General features: G+C 40.6%; 1 protein-coding gene across 4 annotated transcripts in view; it reads left to right on the forward strand.

Moving 5' to 3' along the window:
* Window positions 1-13,301, forward strand: part of FAM13C (family with sequence similarity 13 member C) — a 116,737-nt gene that overhangs the window by 7,073 nt on the left and 96,363 nt on the right. For all 4 annotated transcript variants that reach the window (XM_005425558.2, XM_005425560.2, XM_005425557.2 and 1 more), the window contains exon 5: window positions 3,002-3,137. In XM_005425558.2, the coding sequence (XP_005425615.1) occupies window positions 3,002-3,137 (136 nt within the window). The remainder of the gene's footprint in view (window positions 1-3,001; window positions 3,138-13,301) is intronic.

Below are 13,301 nucleotides of genomic sequence, written 5' to 3' on the forward strand. Positions count from 1 at the left end.
TGACCTGAGGCTTTCAATGATTCAGAATAAATCATTGGTATTGTCCTGTACAGCAGCAAAATTCAAGGTAGTCAGCTGTCGCAAATCATATCTGCTGACACAGGGGAAAAAGTCATAAATATCTTTTATATCTTTCAGAGCAAGAATTAGTGCAATTATCTGGCACATTATGAAACATTTGGCAGCCAGAGTGTAGGAAATTGGGACACATTGGGTAGTACTTGCTATAGTTGTTCAGTGTAAATGTGAAGGTTATGGAAAAAACTGCTTTTAGATCTAATCTGCAGAAATGTGTGCTCCACGCAATTGCTGGAATTAACCTTCTGGAGGTAATGGCAGCTCCTCGTATGGCATAAATTCATTGCAGGTGTTAAAACTGTTCTTAGTGTATTCTGGCAATCTGCACTTTTGTGAAATTACTTCTTCCTTCTTTGACACTGAACAACTAAACAAAGTTGTTTATGAGCCTTTTAACTTTAAATTTCTTAGCTATTTAGATTCAAGTGTAAATTCTGTCTATGATTATCACTTATCTCAATATTTTGGCACTTTTATTTGTGGAGACCTGTCATGTTTACAGTTTCTCTGAAGTGACTGAGTAGGAATATTCTGTAGTTAGAACATGGAATCCTCTTGGACCTTGGTACCACAAAAATAGAATATTAAACTTTGTACATTATAAGCCTAAAGTGCACATACTTTGCGATTTGTAGTTATTGTTATTGTAACACAAAAATGACAAGGCTTAGCACAGCTATTATGTTGCAAATCTAGTTAGAGGATCGAGGAAAACTGGTTTTGATCTCCCAGTATCTGTCAATACTTAAGAGAATGCTTTTATCAGAGATCCAACTGATGTTACTTAGATTTCCATGGATACTTTGTTATGCTTCATCTTGGTAAAGAGATTTTTAGTTCTGGTCTCAGTGAGCAGTTCTTGCATGAGTGCACAAGGACTCCAGCCAGCCAGCTGTTTGCTTCCACTCACTTTGACTCATTGTTTCTGCAAATTTGCAGCAAGCCTGTGGTGGAAGGGAACCTTGGCAGATCTCCTGGACAAAGCCAGGCAGGGCACTTGTGTGGACTTTTTAGCCTGCACTTTGTGGCAAAGCAGCTTTGGAAGTTTTAGACTCACTCAAGAAAACCAGTAGCTAATTCCTGATGGTCAAGTTCTAGTTGTTTCTTATTCTCAGTGAGTGTTCTTCTGGGATTTGTACTACAACTGATTATGGGGCTTTTGTGGGGAAGTGCACAATACACCTCAGTAGCTCTGCTCTTCCCAGGATCATGTGCATGGATTTAGCAGTGGGGGAATCTGGCTCCCCCTTACTGTCACCCCAATAACACAGTTTCTGGTAGCAGTAGAAGTATCTGAACAGGCAGGAAGTAATTATTTCACAAAATTAATTGAAACTCATTGTGGAAGGTGGCTGAAGAGAAAACTAAAAGTGTATTCTCTATATTTGGAATGCACACCTGTTGCCACCCATGAATATCTGCTGATGAGACATTGATATTCGGAGTCAGCTGTCTCCTCCCAGTCTATAGTTTAGATCTGTTTTAGGATGAAATGAGAACTGGGCGCTCAAACCCAGGCTGCTAATAAGGGAAAGGAGGACTCAGTAAGTGGTCTGAGAGCCATTTATCCTCCTGAATAGCTTGTGCAGTGCTCCTTCTGGTAAGGAGTTAACAGCTGGTAGAGGTGGATTCAGGAACACATGTCTAAGCTAACAAAAGAAGCTGAAAAAGAAGACAAAGGACTAAAAATATTGCTTGTCTGGCCTGTGAGCTGAGGGTGTTGATGTTTGGTAAGTGATGAATAATCTCTTAGGATTGTTGTATGCAGCAAAGGCCATTGCTCAGTCAACCAGGTTTTACAAGCAGCCTTGTTTATTGTGGAGAAACTGCGTCCGTCCCAAGAAAAATGGGAATGCAAGAAAGAGAAATGTTAACTAATCCTAAAGAAGGAACTGATGACGCAGTGATTCATCCTGTAAGTCTCTCCATGTTATGCCTGGTTATAACCCTGCTTAAACTTTCTGCTTCCAAAAGGAGCCCAAACTTAAGTCTTTACAGAAACAACAGTAGGTTTACAAAAGAGGAACACGAGTGAAAGCAATTGGACTGAGCCCAATGTGTATATTTGTACTTTAAAATTGCAAATGAATAATGAATGTACTCATTTGGCAAATAGAAGACTGGTGTATTCATGCTCCACATTAGTCTCCTGAGTTTATGAATTTCTTGTTTAAATATTAATATTGTGCTGGGTGTAGCTGAGTTGGTGCAGCATGGCTGGAGAAGCTCCATTAAGGGCACAGCATATATGTAAATGTTCTCCAAGCTTCCAAATAGTTGGCAGGGGGGAACACACAAGTCCTTCAGGGGTTGAGATTAAAATCCTATATAAAGAATCCTTTTAATTAAATTATTCTGACTTGACAGGGACAGTTAAAATTCAACTACTATTCATAAAAAACCTAAAAATATGGGAAGATCAAGCAAGAAAGAAAAAAAACCCAACCCAAACTCAACATGGTTAATGGGAACATCTAGAATTTCCACTTCCTGATATGACTGATGTCTGTGGATTTATAAATTAACACACTGAAGCACTTTATTACCTGTGGGTTTGTTTTTTTTTCCAGACAGTTCTGGTAATAAGACATTCTAGTGATCAAAACTCACCTTCATAAATGTTTTTTTTGCCTGTCCTTTTCACCCTTGATTTTGTGAGCCTTGTGTCTGAGCTCCTGTCAGGTTCTTACTCCTTTGCTGTGCTGCCATGAGCATTCACTGTGTTGTGAACCACTGCAGCAAAGCTGGGGCTCTGTCTCTGTGAAGGCCCTGCTGTTTTGAACCCCTCAAGCTCCAGTGGTCACTGCCTCAGCAATTGATGCTTTACTGAATTATTTTGGGTACTAGGAGGGCTCCCTGTGTCGTTCAGGACCAGCCCCTAATCTGAGAGCTTCTAAGATTAATCCAACTCCTCTTCCTTTAGGATTCCTGTCAGTCCCTTGGCTTGTGAAGAACAAAGGCTTTACAATGGCCTCCTGCTGTATTTGCTCCAACACCAGGAGATGCTTTTTGCTGACCTGGACCCTTGCTTCTCACAGAGACAAGCAGATGGCCTTCAGGTAAGAAAGTTACAGCAAGAAATCAAAAGTGCTTCATTAGTTGAAACCCAGAACTGGAAATACATTCGCTGATACATAGTGTAATTAATGACTGTAGCTTGTAGCCAGTAATGTAAATATTCATGATATACCTAAGCTGGAGAGGAAACACGAGTATTAAAATTCTAATTTGGAAAAAAATGCAAGTGCAAAAGCAAAAGGTCCAGAAGAAAATCCCAAGGTGTTCTACTTTAAATATATTAATGCCAAACTTCGTTAGATCAATGACACTTGATTTTTCCTTGAGTGAAACACATTTTATTTTGTGTGTGTTTTTGTCTATACATTGATGATGCAGGAAAGCAAAATCAGGAGGTTTGAAACTCCTCTCATTTTTGAGAATTCACTGTTTGTGTTCCAACCTCTCCTTGGGTGTTTTCTAAAACATTGCTAGCTCTTTGATACCTTTTTTGCCTCTTTGTTGAAAACCTCGTGGTGCAAGAAACATGATAGACAAATCCTGGTTTAGAGAGAGGGTCAATATAAATCTTGTTTTCATTTTGTGATGTGGTGTATCATTGCTGCTTAACTTGAAATTGATTTTTGGAAAAAGCCATGAAGGAAATGTAGCAAACGCTGCAGTTTAATACTTCACAGTGCTGTTTTGTGATCCTTGAGGTTCACAATGAGGCTGGTAGCAGTGTGCCAGGTCAAGTGATGGACTGTGGAAGAGATTAGCACTGCATGTAAATGTGGGTGATGATATTTGTGTTTATGACTCCTTCATTTTCTGGCTTCTTTCTCCAAATATCCCCGTTAAGGAAAGATAGCAGACTTTTCATACAAAGTTAAAGTCAGTATTTAGAACATATTACGTATCCCAAAGAGCTTCCAAGGAACGTTACAGTCCCAATATTCTTTCTTTGAAAACAAAACCGGTACAGACACAGGTGTAGAGAACATGCTATACTGATAAAAGGATGTTTCTAAAATATTGCTTCAATGCCCCAAGACATGGCCCCAAATGTAACACTAGGATTGTTTCACACTAAAACAGTGTTGAGCTCATGCTCCCAGCTCCCCTTTCTCTCTGAAGAAGTCCCATGTCACTACCACCTCTGGGAGTTTCTGAAACCAGTACTCAAATGAGCACACGAAATAAAAATATTGCCTGTCCCAAGACATCTGTTTGCAAAGCTAGAGGAAGCATCAGCAGCTCAAAAGAAATTGGAGAGATATTAGAGAAGCCAGGAAACCAGGCTTTCACTTGCAGTGCTTTTGTTTTAGAACCAGCTTCACTCCCTGTAATTCTGCAAAATGTCACAGTCTGTCTGGAATTGTGGTGATGTGGGAAAGAATTCTGCTGAAAAGCTGCTTTCAAGTTCTTTAATGAAGCCTCAGACAAGGCATAGCCATGGGGCACTCTCCTGCTCTGAGGTAAGCTTATGGAAGCAATCCCATCTGTGGGTGAGAAGGGAATTCAGAATTCTGTGGCTGATTTTGTTTTTGTAATTTTTGGCAGGAAACTCAGCACATTGGATAGGTACCCTTCATCTTTCATAATGTAACAATTGCTCAAGGTCCACTAAACTAGAAACATCAAAGTTAGGTTTACAAACTAAACATATTAAAAGTCCATGTTTTTCTTCCAGTAAAACAAGCAAAAAGTGAAACAGCAAACCTGGCTCAGATTCGTTATAGTGTCCTGGAAATGAAACTTGTTTTTACTGGCTTTTACACAGATACTTGCAGTTGGACTACTTAATTCCTCTGATTTTGTTGTCGGGTTGTCTCTTTTTTTCTTTTTTTTTAAAGTTAACCTGAGCTCTGTCAAACTAAAGCCATGCCAATCTGGCAGGCCTGCCACACAGCTGGCAAGACTTTCAAGACAAGACTTAACCCTCAGTTGTGCTGTTTGTGGGCTAAAATGGCAGATGGATTGTTCTGAGCAGAATTCTGGGTGTCTCAAAATTCCAGGAGCCATGCCACTGACACTGTGCATGCTGGCTGATTCAGACTGACAGACTGGGAGGAGTTTTGGGTTTAAGTGTTTTGGTAGCTCAGAACTATTGCCCTAGGCTGGACAGTAGGCTATTTACACCCACCAATTGTATAGAAAGACAGTGGTTCAATGTTATATCCCAGCCATGATGTATTTTAACTTGTCCTTTTTTCCTGTGTGATGTACATATATTTTTCACCCTTACAACAGATTAAGAATGCTGCAGAATCCTACCAGGCTGGGGTTTTGTGTCTGTGTGTGGGGTTTTTTTAATGCATTTTTTTTAGATTTTGATTTTATCCCACTCTACTCCACTGCTCCTGAGCATTCACTAGCATTTAAGGCTGTCCTGTAACTTTTTGTCCCAGCCCAAAAGCTGCACTGGTACTAATCTGATTTCCATGTTTGGATTAAATAATTCTTTAAAAGGAGGTTAGGCACCACGGCGTCTGTTTTCACTTGAGGCCTTTCTAATAACTGGTTTTTGTTTTGTTTTTAAATTCCTTGTTTAACCCAAGGAATATCAATAGCTGCGTTGGAGGTGTGCAAGATTATCTTAACTTCTATAGTGTAATTTAATTATGAACCCAACCTTGCTAATAGCAATTTGTCATTTCTGCATCTTACATTCCAGATAAAAGCTGAATATGGAATTGATTTTTTATTTTTTGCATCTGGTCCAAGAATGTGTTTCTGTGTCTCCTGTTTGTACAGAAGTCATAGATGAATCCTTCCTGATTTAGGCACACAACCTTTGTCTTGCAAACAAACAGGAGCATGACTTTATGGGTCCTACAAGCCACTGCTTGTATCCCCATTAAAGCCTGGGTTTGGTTAGGAGAGATGCCTGCACCCTGAGGAGAGGAGTCTCATTTCTTGTTCTCTTATCTTGCTTTGTCCTTTCATGCATACTTCACTATATATCAGCAAGGCTGCTCTCTGCAATCTTAGAACCCTATTTTGAAGGGATTGCAGATTCAGGGGGGTGGGGAAGTGGAGCTGGACAATATCCTGGACCTGCAGGCTGACCACAGACAACTCAGTATGAAAATCTGAGTGTGGTTTGGAGCTGGTCAGAAGAGTGCAACTAAATATTTCACGGATTCTTTATCTGCTCAAATTATTGGGAAGGCTTTTGTGGTCTGGAGAGCTTTGTTAATCTTGTGGGTTTTTAGCTTTTTCCAAAGAGGATATGGATGTTTCAGCATTAACTCTGATCTGTGAAACAAAAAAGTGGTGCCTCACTTGCATGGGAAGTTGTCATAAAATAGAATTGTGGTCTCTAAAATGGAATATCCTCAATGTGGATGACAGCAATAATTTAACTGGTGTTTTACTTTGGTAATCCCATGACAATTCTTGCTGAATTAGCTGAAACCTTTCAGAACAACCAACCAACCAGACATTATCTCATTATCTGAAGTTTCCAGGTTAGTCTAATTGTCCTGTCAAAAGAGTTTTTCCTGGATAGGAGAACACAGTTCCATTTCCTATTTGTAGAACTGTTAATTACTTTCTTTCATTTGAGTTTTTTCCTTAACAGTGGTATGTTTTAGTTGGTTTTAGATGTGAACATAGCAAACTCTGGGTGTGCCATGTGAAGTGCCAGGAGATTTGTCAGGGCATCTGTGGGGATTGCTGTTACATTAGAAAGGACTTCTTAATATTATTTCCCACTCCACAGAAAAACTCTTTTCCCTAATCTTTGTAAACTTGCTAAAATATGGACTCATTAAACACTACCTTTTAATTTTCTATTTAAGTACTGACCAAACCAGAAGACTGGATGAAAAATGCCATTTATAGAGATCAAAGTAGGCAGGCCCTATACCCCCACAAACACTGTGGCCAATAAATTGTAAAGATGTATTTCTTCTCTTCTGGAAAAGTGCAGCAGAATATGTTACTGGCTGTGGGCATAAGGATTTGATGAAAACTGCTGTAGGCTGGGGAAGTTTGACTTGAAACAGCTCAAGTGGATGTGGCTGGAGTACTCATTGCTCCTTCTAGAGCCCAGTGCCAGAGCCTTGCTGCCTGTGGCTGGAAGGAACAGAGCTTTTCTGTGCTGTGCCTGTGGTCTGCAGCAGCCTGGCCTTTGTACTGGAGATCTGAAACTTGGAAAGGATGAGTGTGCCTGCTCTCCCCTTGTGGGGACCTGCAGGGTCTGGAGGAAATGTCACTGGTTTAATGCTTGCTCCAGCATTGCTGGGAGTTTCTCTTGACTTGCTGGACTCCCCTGGGACACTGCTGCCGCATTTCAACCCCCCAGGTGGGGTGTGCTGCTGTTTACTTTTCTCTCTTTTTCCCTTCCCAGTACACAGAAGCGTGGGGATTTTTATTTGGTTGTGTGGTGTTTTTGGTTTTTTGGGTTTTGTTTGGTGGTTTGGTTTGGTTTTGATTTTTTTTTTTTTTTGAGAAGCCTGGTGAGAGAGGGTGTGCCGTGTGTGACAAATGAGGCCACTGCTGGCTGTGCTTTACTGTACAAGCAGCTCTGGCACAGAGGAGGGGAACTGCTCAAGCTGAAATGCTGATGCTTCACTGCAGTCACTGGTACAAGGGCAGAGCTCAGGCAGTGCCATGAGCTGCTCACACTGATCCCTGGCTGCTGTTGCATAAGGATACAAAGTGCATGAGAAGGGAAGGTCTTTCTAAAACTGGTAACTGATACAGGCCTTTTGTAGCTTGGGAAATGGTTTTGAAGGCAGTATGGGCACAGAAACCAATGCAGTGGAGTCTCACCTTTGTTACTTATTCTGTGGATGCCCATTTTCAGTCTGGCTGAGAATGGAGCACATGAAAAGCTCCCACACAGTCAGACTTACAGGACCTGTGTAGATTACAGGTGAAGGATGTTCATCTGCACTTTGTGAAGGGGAGCAATACCTGAGGTGCTCATGGCAGCAGCAGCCGGTTGCTTTGCTTAAAAACATCAGCTACACTGCAAGGAAGAGGATTATAATTAATTTGTTGGTGTACCCACTAGAACAACACAAATCTCTGGTTTCAGAGGATGTGTGTGGTCTTCCTCTGATGCTTAAGACCTTTTACCACAACACCTGACCCGAGTGTAAGATTTTCAGGCATCTCAAGTCAGCAGTAGAGGAAGGAGCCAGCAGCGTTTTCTTCCACGTGGTGTCAGCATTGTTCTCTCTCACTCCAGAGCTTTGGACGTAACCCTTTAACATGTTCTGAGAACCTGTCTTAAAATTAGGTATTACCTTTCTATTTTTGTAGTGTATCAGAGCATCAGCCTGTTCCTTCCTCAGATAATTAACTGATATCAGGGAGGCATGAAGGAAAGGGTATAGATTCACCTCTAAACCATTATGAAATGCAAGCCTTTTTTATTTTATTCTTGCGTCACCTTTCTGATCTGAGCACGACTGCCAATAAAATCTCTTCCCCTTTTCTGTTCCTTCTCTTTGGTGAACATGGGCAATTTGTTTTGTTTGCTGATGTTAAACACTTCTCAAAAAACCCATCAGAAATGAAATCTTTGATAGGAAAACAAGCCCTTGGGAAATAAAATGTATTTGTACTGAAAGGCCTACGATATATCAGGCTTATGATATATAAGCGTTAAATATTTCAGCGTTTTGACTTATGTTGGCTGTAACAGTCGGGGAGATGAAAGGTTATTTTAAACCCTTAGTGGCTTTTCATTTCATGCAAGGTTAGGGTTGGAAGTGAGCAATATTTTCAGAAAAACAGGCAGGAAATATAGAGTAAAATAAAAACCTGAAAAAACATTCACTGTCAAAAAAATAGGGAAAACTAGAAAATCCAACTTCTTTTTAAACAGTAGTTAATTGTGGATCATTTAACTGTAGTTAGTTACAGAGCTTTGCAACAGTGAATTTAATAGGCGTATTCTGAATGCGCTGTTCCCTCTCACGCTGCCTCTCCCACACCCGACAGTTCCTAGACTGCTTTGTTCCTCTTTAATTAGTTTATTTCGCCTACTCTGGCAAGTACGCAAACATCCTTAAGCACTTAAACAACACCAATCGAGAGAAGAATAGGGCTAGCACTTATCGCCTCGCATGCAGAAAGGCTCGGCTGAACCTTGAAAGGCCATTAGCATCTCAGAACCTAATGCAGTTTCCCTCTCGCCCAGTTTATTTGGTTTTCTCCTGAAGAGTGGAGTCTGCAGTGTTTAATTTATTTGCTTCAAGTAAAAATGGAAATGCACGTTCATGAGTCAGCATTTTTGCCACATTCCAGAACTATCAAATGCTGGGTACCTTTATTTTTTCTACTTTGTTTTTTATGAGAAGGAAAGGGATGAAATATGCCTGTAGTAAAAATACAAGTGCAATTGAGCCAAAAATTATGAGAAATGAAAGGAAATGGATGGTGAAGTTGCGTGCTACACCTGTTCCCTGGGGTCTGTTGCTAGAAAAGTTATGTCGAAGTTGCTTTGATTTACTGATACATCTTTTTTAAATAAAATCGTGGAAAGAAACTGCGGAGGAATAAGTGAAAAAAGTGTTCCAAGGCCATTTTTGATTTAATGAAATATTACTGCAGTTGGCTTTGCATGCATGGGTTGGCTTCTATGGCTGATAATTCAGATGGATGCTTGAAGCCGACGTTCTGCCAGCAACTTTAATCCTGACCTTTGAATTTTCTCTGACCATCTGCTTTAATTCGATGTTGCCCTATTCCCAGGGGACTGCAGATGTGCTCACAAGGATGGTGAGGAATCACAGTACGGGCCTTAGGCTGCCCTGCCAAGTGCTGGGGTAGCCAGCTGTGCCTGGAGACAGTTTTGCAGAGAATGCTGCTCAGGACTGATTTTTTCTGGAAGCTGCTAGGACAAGGAAGTACTTGAGGGGTTGCTGGTTTGATCCACTGTTGCTTCCAGTATGCAGCTGGAGCTCTGCCTGGGAGCTGCTGGTGTCAGCATGTGAGAGCAGGCACAGGAGCTCAGCTTTTGGGCAGCTCTCGCACATGAGAAGCTGGGCAGAGCTGGGAGCCAGATCTTCTACAGCTCAGAACTGACCTCTGCTCTTCTTGCCCGTGGCGGGGCCAAGAGAGGCCGGGGTGAGCCAAGGTGGGCAGCGCTGGACCTGGCACGGGCCCGGGAGGGCTGGCTGCTGGGGCAGGGAAAGGCTGATCCCTGTGCAAACCCTGCAGGCAGGGCAGGGGGAAAGCTGTGCAAGTAGAGGAGAGAAGATGTCACAGCGTGTCCTTTACATGCCCTAAGACTGTAACTTTAGGATTTTTGTGTGTTCCTTTACCCTTCACCAAAGATATTAGGATGGATGAGGCTACATTGAAGGGGAAAATTATTTCAAAGAAAAGAAACAAAAAGGAAACATTTTGGTCTATTAGTGATTTATACAATATCTTTGATATTTTTATAGAGTTGTAGTGGAGATCAAGTGAGGAAATTGTGATTTCGAGCTCTTTAGTCTTTTGGTATCTTTTAGTTCCCTGATTTCTAATTTTATTTCCAGACTCTCTGGGAAGTCCATGGATAGCTTTGACCTTCATAATCTTTTCTTAGGGCAATACAAGAGGACCAAGCAGCAATAATAGAGAGTGAATTGGATTTGGATACAGGGAGCACACTGTAACTCAAAATCATACAGTAGCTATGAAAATATGTTTGTGTTTTGCATATTTTCTCTAGGAAAGTATATAGGAAGCAATCTACTGCTTAATAGCAAGAAATGATGGATTAATGAAATATTTCCTTGGTTAAATATCTGATCTGCTGCTTTTCTTCTCTTCCAACTCTTGCTTTGATGTCGTTAATATTTAGTTTAATTCCTGGCTATTTTGCTGATTATTTATATTCCATGATGCCTTCCAAGCTTAACCAAAATGCTGGTTGGGGTGGAGGGTGGGAGAAGACAAAGATAAACTGTGTTTAAAATCAGTATTAAATGGGCTGCAGAATGGTAAAGGGCTGTACCTCTTTAATTAACCTTTGCAACCACCAAGCATGGTTTATGTTAGAAGCCTAAAGAACTTGTGAAAACTGCTGTTTACAGACATGCAAATTGCTGAATTCTAGATAATCAGTGAGCTCAGCCTTTCTCTCCTCAGTAAGTTTTGTATTTTACCAAAATCTCCTTCTGGATCTGTCTGGAGCATGAGTTAAACTTTAGCAGCAGCAAACACTGTTGACTTCTTTCCCAGTGTTTCTTATTCCCTGTCTTCACATGGTAACAGTCATTGCACTTTCTGACCAGAGAGAGCATAAGCAGATGAAATCTAAAGTCAGATCCATGAAAATGTCACACCTTATAAGGTCTCTTTGTTTCCAATATCTACAGCAAATCCAGACCCGTGTAATTGTCATTCTTTATGAAGTCAGTTTGCTTCATTATAGCAAAACCCGGAGCAGATTAATTCATTCGTATGCTTAAAATTCACAGATATGTTGTTTCTGAGAACTGTGCTTAGGGATCTGCTAAAACATGGTTTAGGGAAAAACTCAAACCAATCAACAAACAACAACTCCAACAAAACAAACCAAATCCCCCACACAAATAACTTTGCAAAGCTTTGCTCTGATTTCTGTTTTTAAACCCTTTGCTGGGGACTTTTACCTGAGACACACATGTCAAAGTTATTCTTATGTTTTCCTCCAATGAAACCTACTTCTTTAAAATAGAGAAGTTCATTTTGAATGAAAATCAAAGAAAAAAATAAAAAGACTTTTATGTTGCAGCAAAGGAGGGCAGCATTTTTTATACTCTTATTAAGCTGTCTCTCCTGAGGAGCTTGGCACTGACACAGCCACTCCAGAAAGAGAAAAGAAACTCTTCAAAGTGAGATATGGTAACTTCAATTACAGGACAGGTCAGCTCCTAAGAATACTGAGGGGAATGATGGATCTCTTCAACTACTTCCCACTTAATGGATTCTACAGTATGTAATCTTTCCTTCTTTGAATTTTTTGTATAGCTTTGGAGTTCTTTTTTTTAGTCAAAATGAACTTCAGAGTTGAAGGGTTGCTGCTGTCCTTGCATTCTCTTCAATTGTGGCTTTTCAATTACTTGAAAGGGAGAAAAAAAAGGGAAAGAAATAGAAAACAGAAGGAAAAATTAATTATTTCACAACAACCTGCACTTCAATAAAGAAGTGGAGAGTGCTGTCCTCATCTCACCCTGTTGTAGCTTTTCTACTCTGAACAAAATATTAATTCTGGAAACAAGGTCTTTAGGTATTCCCTTTTCCTTGTTCCCTTTTGCCTCCTGTGCAAATCCTTTTTCTTGACAATCAGGGTATTATATACCTCTTTGAAAACATGGATGTGACAAAGTAGAACAAGTACTTGGCATGGGGGGGACATACCTTATTTTTATTTAGAGGGATTTTTATTTCCAGTTCCTTGTTAAATTAAAACAAATGGGAGGAAGTTTTCACTACTCCAAGTCACTCCACATTTTATCAACTATTTCTTCTTGGTCTAAAATGGCACTGAAGCAAGGAGAAGCCACCTATCTCTAAATTAGGTTTTATACTGATGGAGGTGATGTATATTGCTCCTTGTAGAGAGGGATGGCAAAATTTCTTCCCTACTTCAACACATCTCAGACTGGCTCTGCAGATCTTGCTCCAAAATATGGTTTTTGTTTTGGTTTTGGGTTTTTGTTTTGGCTTTTCTTCCCCTAAGAATGGAAACCTGTTCTCTTCCAGCTTGAAGCTGTTCCCCCTTCTGTCCTATCACTACAAGCTCTTGTAAAAAGTGTCATCTCTTTTGTGGGTTCCCTTCAGGTACTGGATGGCCATAATTAGCTCACCCAAAGCCTTCTCTTAATAAAAAATAACAGATCAGTGTTTCCTTCTGCTCTGCACATCTGACAGGCGAATTCCCACCGCAGCAGAAGCAGAGCACAGGCTCCTCTGTGGATAGAATCACAGAACCATTAAGTTTGGAGAAGACCTCCAAGATCATAGAGTCCAGCCTTTAATATTGCTATGCCAACCTGCCCACTCTAGGTGGTGCTTAGATATTATCATGGGCAGGTTGGAATACCTTCAGTGAAGTGGAAAGCACATTTGAATTATGTAACAGTGACTTTTTGACATTTTCACACAGTGTCTCCATTCTTTCCTCAAATAGACATTAAGTCAACAAATTCCTACCAAAAATGCTCACCATGCAAGTAGAACTGCATGAGGGTTTGAGGGCATGGTTGGGTCAGTCCAAGGGACTTGTGTTA

The sequence above is a fragment of the Geospiza fortis genome, unplaced genomic scaffold, assembly GCF_000277835.1.
Source record: "Geospiza fortis unplaced genomic scaffold, GeoFor_1.0 scaffold92, whole genome shotgun sequence".
In the NCBI taxonomy this organism is placed as follows: domain Eukaryota; kingdom Metazoa; phylum Chordata; class Aves; order Passeriformes; family Thraupidae; genus Geospiza; species Geospiza fortis.